General features: G+C 45.5%; 1 protein-coding gene across 4 annotated transcripts in view; it reads left to right on the top strand.

Moving 5' to 3' along the window:
• Positions 1-18,803, top strand: part of COG4 (component of oligomeric golgi complex 4) — a 37,278-nt gene that overhangs the window by 12,813 nt on the left and 5,662 nt on the right. For 3 of the 4 annotated variants that reach the window (XM_053607263.1, XM_053607288.1, XM_053607279.1), the window contains exons 7-13: positions 647-804; positions 2,833-2,891; positions 8,292-8,425; positions 8,940-9,058; positions 9,843-10,009; positions 10,646-10,811; positions 16,683-16,745. In XM_053607263.1, coding sequence (XP_053463238.1) covers positions 647-804; positions 2,833-2,891; positions 8,292-8,425; positions 8,940-9,058; positions 9,843-10,009; positions 10,646-10,811; positions 16,683-16,745 — 866 coding nt within the window. The remainder of the gene's footprint in view (positions 1-646; positions 805-2,832; positions 2,892-8,291; positions 8,426-8,939; positions 9,059-9,842; positions 10,010-10,645; positions 10,812-16,682; positions 16,746-18,803) is intronic. The other variant, XM_053607272.1, reaches the window with a different exon arrangement.

An 18,803-nucleotide genomic window follows, 5' to 3' on the forward strand; every position in this document is an offset into this window, starting at 1 on the left:
TTATTTTTTTTCTTTTTGAAACAGAGTCTCACTCTGTTGCCCAGACTAGAGTGCCACAGCATCAGCCTAGCTCATAGCAACCTCAAACTTCTGGGCTCAAGTGATCCCCCTTCTCAGCCTCCTGAGTAGCTGAGACTACAGGTACCCACCACAGTACCTGGATAATTTTTCTATTTTTAGTACAGACAGAGTCTTGCTCTTGCTCAGCCTGGTATCAAACCCCTGAGCTCAAGCAATCCTCCTCCCTCAGACTCCCAGAGTGGTAGGATTACAGGCATAGGGCACCGCACCCAGCCTCAACAAACAAATTTTCTTAGCAACCTTAGCACTGCCTAGAACTACAGTAGTCCCTCTGTAGTTGACCACCTCCATACCTCGACCACCTCCTTAAATTCACCTAATTTTTATACACCGAACATGCACCACATGTACATATCAGTACAGTAGGCCTAGTTCCTTATGTTTGCCACCTCCATATGTTGACCGGTTTGTTACTTTCCTTTAGGTGGTCAACTTACAAAAGTTTACTTTATGTTAATCTTAGGAAAAGAATTGAGTTAGACCCTGGGTTGGTCCTGGATGGGAGCTAATATTCATTCTTTTGTGGAAAGAATATTTGGAGTTTAACCCTCTCACTTCCTTCTAGGGATTGCCCGAATCGTGGAAACCCACCAACCAATAGTGGAGACCTATTATGGGCCAGGGAAACTTTATACCCTGATCAAATATCTACAGGTGGAATGTGACAGACAAGTGGAGAAGGTGGTAGACAAGTTCATCAAGCAAAGGGACTACCACCAGCAGGTGAGCCAAGAGAGCTACAGGCAGTTTGGAAGCAGCTTTAGACAGAGTCACTGAGTAGAATAAATTAGAGGGGGGGAAATAAAAAAAGACTCTAACAGGAGAAAAATTAAATGCCAAATGCAGGCTGGCTTGTATCTTGCCCATCACCAGCTTACAGTGAACATGAGCTGTTATTAAAATGATGATGGCCTCAGTACAAGATTAAGAAGGAAATTAAAAAGGCTTCCAGACAGGAACAGGATGGACACAAATGGTAGACCAAATCTGTCGTAGAATATGCAACAGTGCCCTCTGGTGATATTATGAGAAATTTATTTCCTATGGTCCTACTGAATGTCAAGAAATTTGTCTTAGGGTGGCACCTGTGGTTCAGTGGGTAGGGTGCTGACCCCATATACCGAGAGTGGCGGGTTCAAACCTGGCCCTGGCCAAATTGCAACCAAAAAATAGCTGGGGGCTGGTTGTGGTGGGCGCCTGTAGTCTCAGCTACTCTGGAGGCTGAGGCAAGAGAATCACCTAAGCCCAGGAGTTGGAGGTTGCTGTGAGCTGTATGACGCCACAGCACTCTACCAGGGTGATAAAGTGAAATTGTGTCTCTAGAAAAAAGAAAAAAGAAATTTGTCTTAGGGCAGGTGCTGTGGCTCACACCTGTAATCCCAGCACTCTGGGAGGCCAAGACAGGCAGATTGCCTAAACTCACGAGTTCAAGACCAGCCAGAGTTAGGGCAAGACCCCCCATCTCTAAAAATAGCCAGGCATTATAACAGGCACCTCTAGTCCCAGCTTCTCGGGAGGCTGAGGCAAGAGGATCACTTGAGCCTAAGTTTCTGTGAGCTATGACACCACAGCTCTCTACCATGGAGCTCTACAAAGTGAGACTCTGTCTCAAAAAAAAAAAAAAGAAAGAAAGAAATTTGTCTCAAATTTCCCCTTAGTTCCTTAAGTGCTAAAGGTAATGTTTGCTTTTTCAGAACTTTTATTTTTTCATTCCTTCTAGCAGAGAAAGTAAAATCAGGATATAGAAATAAGAGTGGGTAGCCAGGTACAGTGGCTCACACCTGTAATCCCAGCACTTCAGGAGCCTGAGGTGAGAGGATTGCTTGAGGCCAGGAGTTTGAGACCAGCCTGGGCAACACAGTGAAGCCCCATCTCCATAATAAACACAATTTTAAAAATTAGCTGAGTGTGATGATGCATACCTGTAGTCTCAGCTACTTGAGAAGGATCCCTTGAGCCCAGGAGTTAAAGTGAGCTATGATCCAGCCACTGCAGAGCAAGACTCTATTTTTAAAAAAGAAAAAGAAGGGCGGCGCCTGTGGCTCAAGGAGTAGGGCGCCGGTCCCATATGCCAGAGGTGGCGGGTTCAAACCCAGCCCCGGCCAAAAACCACAAAAAAAAAAAAAAAAAAAAAAAAAAAAAAAAAAAGAAAAAGAAAAGAAAGAAATAGGAGTGACCTCATACAATTTTATTTCTAGAACTTGAGACTTGGAAACTCTAGACAGTAGTCCATTAAAACACCATTAGCCTGGTTCAGCGCTCATAGCTCAGTGATTAGGGCGCCAGCCCATACACTGAGACTGGCACATTCTAACCTGGCCTGGGCCTACTAAACAACAATGACAACTACAACAACAACAAAAAAATAGACAGGCATTGTGGTGGGCACCTGTAGTCCCAGCTACTTGGGAGGCTGAGGCAAGAGAATTGCTTAAGCCCAAGAGTTGGAGATTGCTGTGAGCTGTGATGCCATAGCATTCTACAGAGAGTGACATAGTGAGACTCTGTCTTAAAAAAAAACACACACCATTAGCCTCACTTTTAAGTATAGTAATAGAGGTATTACCATCTAAACCAAAAGCAAATCTTTGGTCCATCATCCTGAAAGCCCACCTCTAGCTTGAAAAAATGTTTGCTTAGTAAGCAAACTAAACCTAAATGTTCTTGTACTCAAAATTTTGAAGTGACCAGTGAGAGGCAGATCAATTGGGGGTCGGGGGGCAGTATTCTGATTTCTGTGGTATATTCCAGTTCCGGCATGTCCAGAACAGCTTGATGAGAAATTCTACGACAGAAAAAATCGAACCAAGGTAATATATCCTTCTCTTTAACCCACAAAAATTTTAATTGGTAATCATGAATAATGCAGACTACTTTACTACAACATGGCCTATGTTTTTTTTTGTGGGTTTTTTTTTTATCTTTTTTTTTATTTTTTATTTTTCTATTTTTGGCCGGGGCTGGGTTTGAATCCACCACCTCTGGCATATGGGACCGGCGCCCTACCCCTTTGAGCTACAGACACTGCCCAACATGGTCTATGTTTTTAAAATATTAATTACGCCTACTTATTTTTCAGTGGAATATATAATATAAACAAAGGTATACATAATGTGGTTCATAAAGAGTGATAGATCATTATCAGAACAGTCATGCATCACTTAACAACAGGAACAATGAGAAATGCATTGTTAGAAAAAAAATTAAAAAAAAAGAAATGCATTGTTAGGACATTTTGCCGTTGTGCAAACATCAGAGAGTATACTTACACAGGCCTAGATAGTGTAGCTTACTAAATACCTAGACTATATGATATAGCCTATTGAGCCTGGGCTACAAACCAAGCATTTTACTATACTGAATACTGTAGGCAACTATAACACATTAAGTATTTGTTTATCTAAACATAGAAAAAGTACAGTAAAAATGTGATAATCTTATGAGACCACCATTGTGCATGTAAGTCTATCATTATACAGCACATAATTGTACCTTTGAAGCCCCCAGAGTGACTTTTCTCTTCCCTTTCCCCCAAAGGTAACTGCTATCCTAAAAATTTTTAACTTTTACTTTTATACAATAAAGATAATATATGATTGTTAAAATATAATTTTAAAAGATAATTTTTAAAAGGCCAGGCACAGTGGCTCACGCCTGTAATCCCAGCACTTGGGAGGCCAAGCTGAGTTCGAGGGTTCAAGACCAACCTGAGCAAGAGTAAGATGCCATCTCTAAAAATAACGGGGCATTGAGGCAGGCGCCTGTGGTCCCAGCTACTTGGGAGGCTGAGGCAAGAGGATTGCTTGAACCCAGGAGTTTGAGGTTATTGTGAGCTAAGATGCCACAGCAGTCTACTAAGGGTGACCAAGTGAGACTTTGTCTCAAAATAAACAAATAAATAAAATATTAAAAGATAATCTAAATATTATAAAAATTTATTTAAACAATGAAAGTTTTATTGAGTATATGTTATGTGGTAGATACTGGTTCTCAATATGGCAGGAAGCAAACAAAACAGACGTAATTCTTTCTTTGTGATACCTGTATGATCTGTAGAGAGATAATAGCTCAATGAACAATATATAGGGTTTATGCCAGACACTGTTCTAAGCACTTAACAAATATTGAGTCATTTAATCCAGGGTTTCTTCTGCACTAATGGTAATTTGGCTGGATAATAGGACAGTTATGGGAGACTGTCCGAAGTACTGTAAGATGGTTAGCAGCATCCCTGGTCTCTACCCACTATCCCCCAGTAAGGCACAATTGCCCTTAGTTGAAAATCACTTATCTAATCCATAAACATCTTATAGATAAGGAAACTGAAACCTGGAGAGGTTAAAAGACTTGCCTGAGGTCATGTAGTTAGAAAGTGGCAGATAGAGAAATGGAATCCAGGCCATCTGACTCTAGAGTTCATGCTGTTAACCACTGTGATACACTAAGTGTAAGGTGCAAGAGAGCATGTAATAAGGGGATATAACCTAATGCTGGGAAGCTAACGAACAAATTCCTGAGGAAATGACCTTAGATCTGAGACCTTAAGAGTAAGGAGGGGGCGGCGCCTGTGGCTCAGTGAGTAGGGTGCCAGCCCCATATGCCGAGGGTGGTGGGTTCAAACCCAGCCCCGGCCAAACGGCAACAAAAAAATAGCCGGGCGTTGTGGCGGGCGCCTGTAGTCCCAGCTGCTCGGGAGGCTGAGGCGAGAGAATCGCGTAAGCCCAAGAGTTAGAGGTTGCTGTGAGCTGTGTGACGCCACGGCACTCTACCCAAGAGCGGTACAGTGAGACTCTGTCTCTACAAAAAAAAAAAAAAAAAAGAGTGAGGAGGAATAAGAAGTGAAGAGTGTTCCACTCACACCTGTAATCGTAGCAGGCCAAGGCTGGTGGATTGCTTGAACTCGTGGGTTCTAGACCAGCCTGAGCCAGAGCAAGACCCCGACTCTACTAAAAATACAAGGGCAGGAGGATCTCTTGAGCCAAAGAGTTGAAGGTTGCTGTGTGCTATGATGTCACCATGGCACTCTACCCAAGGCAACAGCTTGAGACCCTGTCTCAAAAAAAAAAAAAAAAAAAAAATGTTCCAGATAGTTTGGGAATAAGCATGTGCAGAGGTCACATATGGAAGGCCAGTGTAGCTGAAGTTCAGTGAGGTGGGGAGAGCCTGGAATGAGATGAATATGGAAAGGTGACTAGAGTCAGGCTGTTCAGGATCTTGTATCCTGAGAACTATGGAAACTATATGGTATGATCTATGTTTTAAAAGGGTCTCTTGGACTTCACTGTGCAAAAAAGTTAATTTTTGTATATAATATGAGGTAGAGATTCAACTTCATTCTTTTTTTTTTTTTTTTTTTGTAGAGACAGAGTCTCACTTTATGGCCCTGGGTAGAGTGCCGTGGCCTCACACAGCTCACAGCAACCTCCAACTCCTGGGCTTAGGCGATTCTCTTGCCTCAGCCTCCCAAGTAGCTGGGACTACAGGCGCCCGCCACAACGCCCAGCTATTTTTTGGTTGCAGTTTGGCCGGGGCCGGGTTTGAACCCGCCACCCTCGGTATATGGGGCCGGAGCCCTACCGACTGAGCCACAGGCACCGCCCTCAACTTCATTCTTTTTGCATGTGGATATCAATTGTCCCAGCACAAATTTGTTGAAAATACCATTTTTTCTCTATCAAATTATCTTAACACTCTCATTGAAAATCAGTTGACCAGGCACCTGTAGCTCAGTGGTTAGGGCACTGGCCACATGCTCCCAGGCTGTTGGTTTTGAACCTGGCCTGCTAAAACAACAACGAAAAAAATAGCTGGGCTGGGCGGCGCCTGTGGCTCAGTGAGCAGGGCGCTGGCCCCATATACCGAGGGTGGTGGGTTCAAACCCAGCCCCGGCCAAAGTGCAACAACAACAAAAAAAAATAGCCAGGCGTTGTGGTGGGCGCCTGTAGTCCCAGCTATTTGGGAGGCTGAGGCAAGAGAATCGCCTAAGCCCAGGAGTTGGAGGTTGCTGTGAGCTGTGTGACGCCACGGCACTCTACCGAGGGCAATAAAGTGAAACTCTGTCTCTACAAAAAAAAAAATAGCTGGGCATTGTGGCAGGCACCTGTAGTCTCAGGTACTAGGGAGGTTGAGGCAAGAGAATTACTTGAACCCAAGAGTTTAAGGTTGCTGTGAGCTATAATGCCACAGCACTCTACGGAGGGTAACAAAGTGAGACTGTCTCAATAAAAAAAGGAAAAGAAAATCAGTTGACCATCTGGACTTTCAGTTCTGTTCCATTAATATATATGTCTGTCTTTATGCCAGTACCATTTAGTCTTAATTGCTGAAGTTTTGTAGGCTAAGTTATGAAATCAGGAATAATTGGGAATAATCTTGGTTTTTATTACAAGATTATTTTGACTGTTCATTGGGTTAGATAAATGGACAATTTTGTTGTTTTTGGTAGAGACAGAGTCTCATTTTACCGCCCTCGGCATCACACAGCTCACAGCAACCTCTAATTCCTGGGCTTAGGTGATTCTCGTGCCTCAGCCTCCCGAGTAGTTGTGGCCCACAGGTGCCCACCACAACACCTGGCTATTTTTTGTTGCAGTTTGGCCGGAGCTGGGTTTGAACCCACCACCCTTGGCATATGGGGCTGGCGCCCTACCCTCTGAGCCACAGGCACTGCCCAAATGGACAGTTTAATGACATTTCCTAAATCCTGCCAGGGCTAAATTAGAGATTGGGGGTTGGCTCAGCACCTATAGCTCAGCCTCTAGGGCACCAGCCACATACACTGGGGCTGGCAGGTTTGAACCCAGCCCAAGCCTGCCAAACAACAATGCCAAACCCACCCTTGGTAGAGTACTCTGGCATCACAGCTCACAGCAACTACAAAAAAAAAAAAAAAAAATAGCTGGGTATTATGGCAGGCGCCTATAGTCCCAGCTACTTGGAAGGCTGAGGGAAGAGAATTGCTTCGGCCCAAGAGTTTGAGGTTGCTGTGAGCTGTGATACCACAGCACTCTACCAAGGGCAACATAGTGAGACTCTGTCTCAAAAAATAATAATAATAATAGAGATTGGGGGCTCGGCGCCTGTGGCTTAAGTGGCTACGGTGCCAGCCACATACACCTGAGCTGGTGGGTTCAAATTCAGCCCGGGCCTGCCAAACAACAATGATGGCTGCAACCAAAAAATAGCCGGGTGTTGCAAGAGGCGCCTGTAGTCCCAGCTACTTGGGAAGCGGAGGCAAGAGAATCACTTGAGCCCAGGAATTGAAGGTTGCTGTGAGTTGTGATGCTACAGCACTCAATAAAAAAAAAAAAGAAAAAGAAAGAAAAGAGGTTGGAGAAGTATGTTCTTCATATGAGGCATAGATAAGTTTTATTCAAACCACAAAAGAACCTCCCCAACTTGTTATTTATCTCTGGCAGAATTTTTTTTTTTTTTGTAGAGACAAGGTCTAATTGTGTTGCCTAGGCTGATTTTAATTGTCATATTGCTTGATTGCCTTAAGCAGTCTTCCCACTTTGACCTTCCAAAGTACTGGGATTATAGGCATGAGCCAGCATGCTCAGCCTAGAATATTTTTAGAAATAGGGTCTTGCTATATTGCACAGCCTGGCCCCCTAACTCTTGGACTCTGATGATCCTCCTGTCTCAGCCTCCTGAATACCTGGGACTGTAGTTGCACACTATTGCATCCAGCTAGCCCTGGCAGAATTTAAGGGGGTGAAGGATTTAGGTGAAACAGGTCAATGGAAAATGTGGTTGACAGTGGTCTCTGATTATAATCAGGCCAGCAGAGCCAGAATGACAATCTTGTAGTACTGACCATCATGGGCCCAATAGGAAGGGGTGGGGTGGGATTATGTTTGCTCTTGGGTTTTTTTGTTTGTTTGAGACAGAGTCTCACTTTGTCACCCTTGGTAGAGTACTCTGGCATCACAGCTCATAGCAACTTCAAACTCTTGGGCTCAAGTGATTCTTTTGCCTCCGCCTCCCAAGTACCTGGGACTACAGGTGCCGCCACAATGCCTGGCTGTTTTTAGAGATGAGGTCTCACTCTGGCTCAGGCTGGTCTCCAACTTGTGAGCTCAGGCTTTCCACCCACCTTGGCCTCCCAGAGTGCTAGGATTATATAAGCGTGAGCCGCCACACCCAGCTATGTTTGCTGTTGTATCTGAAGGAATCCCATATCCTATTTGTGCTCTTGTGTGTCTCAGGGAATTGGACCCCATCCTGACTGAGGTCACCCTGATGAATGCCCGCAGTGAACTATATTTACGCTTCCTCAGGAAGAGGATCAGCTCTGATTTTGAGGTGGGGGACTCCATGGCCTCAGAAGAAGTAAAACAAGGTAAAATGTGCTTGTCATATTCTCTGGGAGGGCTGGCACTATTTGTAATAGTTAAGCAATAGATCTCTCACTGTTCAAGACCAGCTTGGACAACAGAATACGACCCCATCTCTACAAAAAAAATTAACATTAGCCAGGCCATGATGGCATGTACCGACAGTCCCAGCTACTCAGGAGCCTGAGGCAAGAGGATTGCTTAAGCCAAGGCATATAAGGCTGCCTTGGCTTAAGCCACACACTAAAGCTTGGGCAACAGAATAAGACCCTGTCTCTGAAAAGAATTTTTAGTTTTTAAAAAATAAGGAAGAAAAAATGAGTAAGGTATGCAGAAACATCGAAAATATTTATGCTATACTTTTTTAAAGCAAAATACAAAATCATATCTGTACTGTGATTATAATGTAAAACACATACATATTTGGAAAAAGACTAGGAAAAAAACTTGAAAAAATGAAAAGTTGCTCTGTTTTTCTTGTTGGGGAAATTGAGTATTCCTTTCTTGGCTGTCCCCTAGAGCACCAGAAGTGTCTGGACAAACTCCTCAATAACTGCCTATTGAGCTGCACCATGCAGGAGCTAATTGGCTTTTATATTACCATGGAGGAGTACTTCATGAGGGAGACTGTCAATAAGGTAGGACATAGACCACACCTCTTAGTAATGGGGCTTCCTGTCCAAGGATGCAGGCTGAGGGAAATGGCTGAGCACGCCCTGCATTTCTTTGTCCTGCTTTGAAAATACCCTTGCGTGTAAACTGAGTGGCACCATGCATGGTTAGAGGGCATCTTTGGAGTTATCATTTTCTTTGTATACCCAGTGGGGACTTTCCCAAGGATTTCAAAAGAATAGCTCAACTCCTCAGGGTGCTTACTTATTCCTGGCTCCCTGGAGGCATTGGTTGAGGAGCCTCAGGGAAGCAGGACCTCTATTGGGATGTCTTACATTCCAGGTAATAGATGTTCCCCAGGCAAAAATCTCTAACCTAGAGAGCAATAGGGAAGCGAGCTGTTGTGGCAAGGAGTATCTAGACCAGTGGTTCTCAACCTTCCTAATGCTGCAGTGTATTTTCATTGTTAAAAAGGGTTCGTGACCCACGGGTTGAGAACCACCGATCTAGAGCAAGCTGTGACCAGAATAAGCCATCTTGGGAGAAACACGAACAAGGTATAGAAAAGGGAGCAGCCTGTAGTCCCAGCTACTCGGGAGGCTGAGGCAGGAGAATCACCTAAGCCCAGGAGTTGGAGGTTGCTGTGAGCTGTGTGACGCCACGGCACTCTACCGAGGGCAATAAAGTGAAACTCTGTCTCTACAAAAAAAAAAAAGAAAAGGGAGCAGCACCAGGGCCAGTGTCACTAGAACCATCTAGATCAGGATATGCAGAACTGGGACTCTCACTGGTGCTTTGCCTTTTGGGTAGGCTGTGGCTCTGGACACCTACGAGAAGGGCCAGCTGACATCCAGCATGGTGGATGATGTCTTCTACATTGTTAAGAAGTGCATTGGGCGGGCTCTGTCCAGCTCTAGTATCGACTGTCTCTGTGCCATGATAAACCTCGCTACCACAGAGCTGGAGTCTGACTTCAGGTACAGCTGCCTCCCTTTCTCCTTTCTAGGCAGAAAGGTCCTAGACTCCCAGAGCCTATTTGTTTCTTCCTTTTAATTCTAGTTCACTTCTATACAGGGGATACATAAGCTCCTGTCCCTAACATGATATCCTCCTCTCTAGGATGCTTTTGATCAGCTAGCTAATCATGGCTTCCAACATGTCAAATTTCTGTTCTCTGAACTGGATTGAAGAAGCAGTTGGTCCTTGATTCTAGGAAAAAGAACAGGCAGTTCAAATCAACACCTCCTAAGTGGTAGACTACTATAGAGTCCAAAGTGGAGTGACTCAAAACCTGTTCTCAGTTCCTGTATGGTGCTGCCTTTCACTGAGCCATACTGCCTCTGCTTCATTTGTTGGAGTGCAGTGGTGATAACTGAAAGCCTCATAAGAAGTAAAGAATTGGCTAGTCTCTATATTTCCTTGTCACATCAGTGTCCTTGAGGGATGTTTGTCCCGCTCATACCCTGCCTCCTTCATTTCCTATAGTGGTCTCAAGGATTTGTTATCCTCCCTAAAGAGCAACTTGTGCTGCTGGATCAGGGTAGTGGACACTCTGGTCCTGCCGCCCTGGAGGCCAAGTGCTATCACTCTCCATATGCCACCTTGTCCCCCAGGGATGTTCTGTGCAACAAGCTGCGGATGGGCTTCCCAGCCACCACTTTCCAGGACATCCAGCGCGGGGTGACAAGTGCAGTGAATATCATGCACAGCAGCCTCCAGCAGGGCAAATTTGACACAAAAGGCATCGAGAGCACCGACGAGGCCAAGCAGTCCTTCCTGGTAGGTACCCCACAGACCAGCAGCTGGGTCGGTTTATCTTGGGGGGTTGAACTACGATCTCTAAACCACAGTATTATCAGCATTGAGCTGGAGACTCTTCCCTCTAGTGTCAATATAGAAGGAAAAGTCTTACTTTAAGGAAAGCTCCTTCTAGAAATTTCTGAAACTATTTCTCACTCAGGGATCTGTTTATTCTGAACAGCCTGAGCCAGGATATGCATCATTGCCCAGCTATTCAGGGGCTGCACTGAATGTCAAGCTTGGTTCACGTCAGCCCCAGAACCAGCTGTAACTGACATCTGCAGCAGACCTCCAGACTACTTCTCTAAGGAGATGCCCACAGCACAGGTGGGCAGCAGTCCTTTAAGCCCACCAGGACTGCTTTTCTAGTGCACATCTGAGGCTTTAGCTTCCTCTGATAAGGTCACCTTATTAAAGCCCTCAACTACCCAGAATGACAGGTGTGTGACAGCTCAACAAAGAAAAGCATGGTAGAATGAAAGGATCTGTACAAGGTAATGAGCCAGAGAGAACATGAATCCTAAACTTGTGCTTCTATGGAACAAGATGTCTTGGCATGCTGTCCGAAGTCTATTCTGCATCCCTCACATGGTCAAGATTAGAGCCTGAAGGAAACAACCAATAGCAGAACTCTCAATAGTCCACAGATGGGATTGGATGCAGAAATGTACATAATGTATTCTTCTGGAAGCAGGGTCCTTAGCTTTTGTCGGATTCTTTTTTTTTTAGACAGAGTCTTACTGTGTTGCTCTCGGTAGGGTGCTATGGCGTCACGGCTCACAGCAACCTCAAACTTTTGAGCTGAAGCAATTCTTTTGCCTCAGCCTCCCATGTAGCTGGGACTACAGGTACCTGCCACAACACCCAGCTTTTTTTTGATTGCAGTTGTTTAGCTGGCCTGGGCTGGTTCAAACCCGCCACCCTTGGTATATGTGGCTGGCGCCCTAACTACTTTGCTATGGGCGTCGAGCCCATTTGTCAGATTCTTAAAAGGTTCCATGACCCCCAAAAAGTTCAGAGCTGTTGCTTTCAGAGACAGAAACACAAACTTGCTAATATCTACCCAACCTCTATGCGTTCTGTTTCATTTTTTTTTTATAGAACTTACTTTCATTCTTTAATTTCTATGCTCAGAAACATTCATTGGCTCTTTGCTAACCACCACATTAAAGCTAGATGACTTAGTCTGGCTGTTTGTTCTTAATCCTCCTAAATCTCACCCATCCTATGTATCTAGTCATATTTTCCACCACCTGACTACACACATCCCAAAGGCTGGCCAACATGTGTTCACTCTTTCACTGCCCTACAAAGACCTCCCATTCACAGTTTTATTGTTTGAGGGCCCAGAAAGTAAGGCCAAAAACAAAGGTAATGCTAAATGTTAGATGACAGGGTTCTAGTTTTTCCAATACCAAGTTCTTAAAATGTCATCACTCCTACTGCAGGGCCTATTTTTTATGTCACCCTGATTCATTTGGCTGTCAAGATAAATTCTCTGACTGTACTGACATGTCATTCACTGTGGACAGGGGATAAGCCCAATGAATCCATGCTTACAAGGTCTGTCAACACAAGGGAAACTTTGAAATCAATACCATTTGACCCCAAATCCATTTTCCCCTTGTAACAATTATTCTTGGTGTCCTTAAATGCCTTGGAAACATTTATGTTGTGGCTTTTATCCTTAAGCCGTCATGACAGTGCAGTTATTTTATCTGGAAACTTGTGACGTTAGCAGCCTTATAGCGTGTTAAAGGGCCTTTAGGCTTATCCATCCACAATCAGAGTGGCCTAAGCAGAGCCAGAAGTGTGGTTTTTCAGTATTGGCTGCAGAACACTGACAAAGGAAGCACTACGGGGAAGATAAGAAGGACTTCCTAAACTCAGTCCCTGGGTTCTGGGATTCTCCTTTTACACTAATGCTCTTGGCTCATGTCTTAAAGATTAGATCCTCCGGGCGGCGCCTGTGGCTCAGTCGGTAAGGCGCCGGCCCCATATACCGAGGGTGGCGGGTTCAAACCTGGCCCCGGCCAAACTGCAACCAAAAAAAAATAGCCGGGCGTTGTGGCGGGCGCCTGTAGTCCCAGCTACTCGGGAGGCTGAGGCAAGAGAATTGCTTAAGCCCAGGAGTTGGAGGTTGCTGTGAGCTGTGTGAGGCCACGGCACTCTACCGAGGGCCATAGAGTGAGACTCTGTCTCTACAAAAAAAAAAAAAAGATTAGATCCTCCTCACTTCACCCTGCCTTCCTGGTCACACCACCAGCACACCTGGTGGGAGTGGGAGCCTCTTGAACACTAATTCCTTCCACACAGAGCTTCTAGATGGGTATTCCCAAATACAGTTGTGCTCATGTGGCATTTACCTGCTTTTAAAAATCTTTAGTGCCTGGTGGCGCCTGTAGCTCAGTGGGTAGGGCGCCGGCCACATACACCAAGGCTGATGGGTTCGAACTCGGCCTGGGCCAGCTAAAACAAGGACAACTGCTACAACAAAAACAAGTATCTGGGCATTGTGGCAGGAGCCTGTAGTCCCAGCTACTTGGGAGGCTGAGGCAGGAGACTCGCTTAAGCCCAAGGAGTTTGAGGTTGCTGTGAGCTGTGATGTCGTGGCACTCTACTAGGGGTGATATAATGAGACTCTGTCTCAAAGAAAAAGAAAAAAATCTTTAGTGCCAGGCGGTGCCTATGGCTCAATGGGTAGGGCACCAGCCCCATGTGCAGAGTGTGGCGGGTTCAAACCCGGCCCTGGCCAAACTGCAACAAAAAAATAGCAGGGCATTGTGGCAGACGCCTATAGTCCCAGCTACTCGGGAGGCTGAGGCAAGAGAATCGCCTAAGCCCAGGAGCTGGAGGTTGCTGTAAGAGCCCAGGAGCTGGAGAGTGCCACAGCACTCTACCGAGGGTGACAAAGTAAAAAAAAAAAAGACTCTGTCTCTAAAAAAAAAATTCTTTAGTGCCAACCCCATTACCCACAGGACAAAGGCCTGTTTGGCACAGCACCCTAGTCCCAGTCAGACTTTACCCACCTCTGCCCGTCTTTGTCTTGCCACTTTCCAGCACGTGTCTGAGAACTGACTGCTGTTTCCCAAATACCTTTTGGGTTTCCTGCCATTCTGCATTTTCTTGTACTACCTCCTTTCCAGAATACATTCCTTCACTCTCTCATTCAACATTTATCAGGAAACTTCTATCAAGCACCATTCTGGGTTCTAAAGTTCAACTGCACAACATGGTAGCCACAGTGGCTACTGAAATTTATATTTAAGTTAAAAAGCCAGTTCATGGGTGGCGCCTGTGGCTCAAGGAGTAGGGCACCAATCCCATATGCCAGAGGTGGCAGGTTCAAACCCAGCCCTGGCCAAAAACCACCAAAAAAAAAAAAGCCAGTTCATGAGTTGTACAAGCCACATTTCAAGTCCCCAGTAGCCACATGTGGCTAGGGGCTACCATACTGGATGGGGCAGATTTAGAATATTTCCATTATCTAGGCGATCTTAGAGATACAGCGGTGAAGAAGACAGGCTAGATCCCTGCTTTCATGGGCCCTTTCTTAGTGGAAAAGGTAGACAAGAAACAAACCAGATCATTTTGGGAAATCTTACCTACTATTAAGAAATACTGGGCAGGGCGGCGCCTGTGGCTCAGTGAGCAGGGCGCCGGCCCCATATACCCAGGGTGGCGGGTTCAAACCCGGCCCCAGCCAAACTGCAACAACAACAACAACAACAAAAAAAATAGCCGGGTGTTGTGGCGGGCGCCTGTAGTCCCAGCTACTCGGGAGGCTGAGGCAGGAGAATCGCCTAAGCCCAGGAGTTGGGGGTTGCTGTGAGCTGTGTGACGCCACGGCACTCTACCGAGGGCAATAAAGTGAAACTCTGTCTCTGCAAAAAAAAAAAAAAAAAGAAATACCGGGCAGCGCCTGTGGCTTAAAGGAGTAAGGCACTGGCCCCAAATGCTGTAGGTGGTGAGTTCAAACCCATCCCCGGCCAAAAACTGCAAAAAAAAAAAAAACACACACACTGCCTAGGAGACCTGGTGAGATGGCTCACACCTATAATTCTAGCACTCTGGGGGGGCCAAGGTGGGTGGATCACTTGAGCTCACAGGTTTGAGACCAGCTGAGCAAGATCAAGATCCCATCTCTAAAAATAGCCAGGCATTGTGGCTGGTGCCTGTAGTCCCAGCTACTTGGGAGGCTGAAGCAAGAGGATCTCTTGAGCCCAAGAGTTTCAGGTTGCTATTAGCTATGATGCCACAGCACTATACCTAGGATGACAAAGTAAGACTCTTGTCTCAAAAAAAAAAAAGAAAGAAAACTACTAACTAGGACAGTGAGCTAGAGAGAGGCCAATTGGGAAAGAGAAACACGCTCACTCTGTCAGAATTATGTTCCAGGCTTTTTTTTCCAGGATCTCACTATGGTGCTCAGGCTGATCTCAAACTCCTAAACTCAAGTGATCCTCCTGCCTCAGACTATTGAGCCACTGTTCCTGGCTTGTTCCAGCCTTTTATTTTTTTTTTCTTTTTTTTCTTTTCTTTTATTTTTTTTTTATTAAATCATAGCTGTCAGCCTTTTATTTTTTTAGGATATAAAAGTACAAATTTATTTTATATTGGGGGGTAGGAAATGAGTAAGAGAGAAGAGAACAGGAAGCCTCAGACCACAACAATTTTTTCTTTCCTGTAAATGGCCAGAGCAGTAAGTGCCTTAATTATCACTTTTGTCACGTGCAACTTACTACAATTGGTATTCTGCATCTAGTCTGCAAGGCAGTTAGGAAAGAAGCTCTTGGCCCCAGGATAGGGAGACCTGAATTCTAAGCCTGGCTCCAGCCCTGTGGCCTTGTCACTCTGTTTCTGTCCCTTATTCTGCTTTATTTTTCTTTGTGGCATTTATCACTACCTGACATTATATAATATATATGCTTGTTCACCATCTGACTTCTTTCTGGAATATCAACTCTATGAGGGGGTGAACTTTGTCTGTTTTGTTAACTGCGTTCTCCCCAGTGCTTAGAACAGTGCCTGGCACCTAGCAGGTGCTCTGTAAATATTTGCTGAGTTAATTGTTGGCAGATTTTGGTGAATCATTTCTCATTTTTGCCCATGAACTGGGCTTGATAATACTTGTTTTGTGAGGGTATTTGGCAGGGTCAGTGAGAGAAAGGATGAGAAAATACCTCATAAGTGGCAGGCTCTTTGAAAGCATTTCTTTATTTTTTTTTTTGTCTTTTTTTTAGACAAGAGTCTCAAGCTGTTGCTTTGGGTAGAGTACCCTGGCGTCACAGCTCACAGCCACCTCCAACTTGGGCTCAAGCAATACTCTTGCCTCAGTTTTTCTATTTTGAGTAGAGTTAGGGCTCGCTTTTGCTCAGGCTGGTCTCGAACCTGTGAGTTCAAGCAATCCACTCGCCTCAGCCTCCCACAGTGCTCGGATTACAGGTGTAAGCCACCATGCCCAGCCAGCATTTCTTTAATTAATGTCAGGCTTTGTAATACTCACCTGGGCCTGGCAGTTTGGAGCCTCAGTACTTATCCCAGATCTGTGTGCCTGTATCATTTCTAGGATATAGGTGACATACAGCCAAAAGACCTGAACCCTGGGCTCACTACCTCTGAGGTCTTGATGGTTTTGCTCCCTGGCATTAGGCACAGAAGAAAAAGGCTGGTTCACCATCCTGCCTGAGTACAGTGGTGTGGATTTTCCCTGATGAGCCTGAATCTATACTCTAACCAGTCCTTCTCTGAGCTTCAAAAAGTGCAACTGTCAACCAGTCTTGCTTTGGAGTGGGTAGCACACACCAGTGAGCAGGAAATCATAGTCTTCCTTCCTCCCTCATCTCCCAGGTAACTCTGAACAACGTGGAAGTCTGCAGTGAAAACATCTCCACTCTGAAGAAGACACTGGAGGTATAGGAGAAATTGCCTGTCCGCTTTCAGCAGCTATAGCCTCCCCCTTTTAACAGAAAGCCTTATACACTCATCCTGCTGGAGACAGGGGCATTCCCTGCTAGTGACCCACAGTTAAGTTCATTCACTGGTGATTGATATGGCAGCAAGGTATGCCTGGGCCAGTAGGAAAAGGCCAAGAGTCGGAAGATGAAAATTCAAATTGGCTGGCTCAACGCCTGTAGCTCAGCAGCTAGGGTGACAGCCATATACACCACCAGAGCTGGCAGGTTCAAATCCAGCCCAGGCCTGTCAAACAACAACTACAACCAAAAAACAATAGCTGGGCATTGTGGCGGGTGCCTATAGTCCCAGCTACTTGGGAGGGTGAGGCAAGAGAATCACTTAAGCCCAAGAGTTGAAGGTTTCTGTGATCTGTGACGCCATGGCACTCTACCAAGAGTGACAAAGTGAGGCTCTTGTCTCAACAAAAGAAAATTCAAATTGGTCCTTCTAGCACATACTTGGCATATGACCTTGGAGAAGTCTTTTGTCCTCAGTTTTTTAACTGAGTCAACTGGGGCTAACTACCTTAGCCTCAGTTTTTTTTTTTTTTTTTTTTTTGTAGAGACAGAGTCCCACTTTACTGCCCTCGGTAGAGTGCCATGGCGTCACATGGCTCACAGCAACCTCTAACTCTTGGGCTTATGTGATTCTCTTGCCTCAGCCTCCCGAGCAGCTGGGACAACAGGCGCCCGCCACAACGCCCAGCTATTTTTTTGTTGCAGTTCAGCTGGGGCTGGGTTTGAACCCACCACCCTCGGTATATGGGACCGGCGCCCTACTCACTGAGCCACAGGTGCCGCCCTTAGCCTCAGTTTTTTCATCCAGGAAATGAGATACAGGTAGATCTCCATCCTGCCTTATTGTGGGCTTGTGGGATAGCCTAATGAAAAAGCAGAATTGAAAGCACTTTATAAAAATGACAAAGCTGGACGGCGCCCATAGCTCAGTGGGTAGGGCACTGGCCACATACACCGAGGCTGGTGGGTTCGAACCTGGCCCGGTCCAGCTAAAAAAAAAAAAAAATGACAACCGCAACAACCAAAAAAAAAAAAGCCGGGCACGAGCGGTACCTGTGGCTCAGTGAGTAGGGCACAGGCCCCGTATACCTGGGGTAGCAGGTTCAAGCCCGGCCCCAGCCGAACTGCAACAAAAAAATAGCCAGGCATTGCAGTGGGCGCCTGTAGTCCCAGCTACTCAGGAGGCTGAGGCAGGAGAATCGCCTAAGCCCAGGAACTGGAGGTTGCTGTGAGCTGTGTGACGCCATGGCACTCTACAGAGGGTGATAAAGTGAGATTCTGTCTCTACAAAAAAAAAAAATAGCAGTCATTGTGGCAGGCACCTGTGGTCCCAGCTATTTGGGAGGCTGAGGCAAGAGAATAGCTTAAGCCCAAGAGTTTAAGATTGCTGTGAACTGTGAAGACACAGCACTCTATGAAGGGCAACATAGTGAGACTCTGTCTCAAAAAAAAAAAAAAATACAAAACCCCCTATAAATGTTAAGAGATTAAGATAAGGTTCACCAAGCCCTGTACAAAGCTGGTTGCTATTATTTTTTGAGAGAAGGCAACAAAGTTAGTGGAAATTGCATGGGCTTTGAATTCAGATACCCCTAAATTCAGAGCTCCACAAATTCAGATCTCCACTTGATCCCTGAATGTGTAGCCTTAGGCAAATTCTGTAACCTCCTGTGCCTCAGTCTCCTCATTGGTAAAGCAGGGTTGTGAGACGAGTGGGATAAACACTTGGTATGTGAGAGGCATGGAATGGTACTTATTGTCTTGACGGTTAAAAATAATAGCATGCAGCCATCACTTTAAGTCTGAGAAAATGAGGGGCCCAATTCTTCTTACTCCCAAACTCAGCCTCTGGGAAAACAGTGAGATCAGGGTCCTGCCTCCACAGGGGATACCTGGACAGAGAGTATGCTTTGGAATAGAGGCAGGGGCTTGACTCACCAGCTGACATGAAGTGAGAGCTTTAAGCTGGGCAGGCCGAGGAGGAGGCAGAGAGTTA

The sequence above is a fragment of the Nycticebus coucang genome, chromosome 2, assembly GCF_027406575.1.
Source record: "Nycticebus coucang isolate mNycCou1 chromosome 2, mNycCou1.pri, whole genome shotgun sequence".
Classification (NCBI taxonomy): domain Eukaryota; kingdom Metazoa; phylum Chordata; class Mammalia; order Primates; family Lorisidae; genus Nycticebus; species Nycticebus coucang.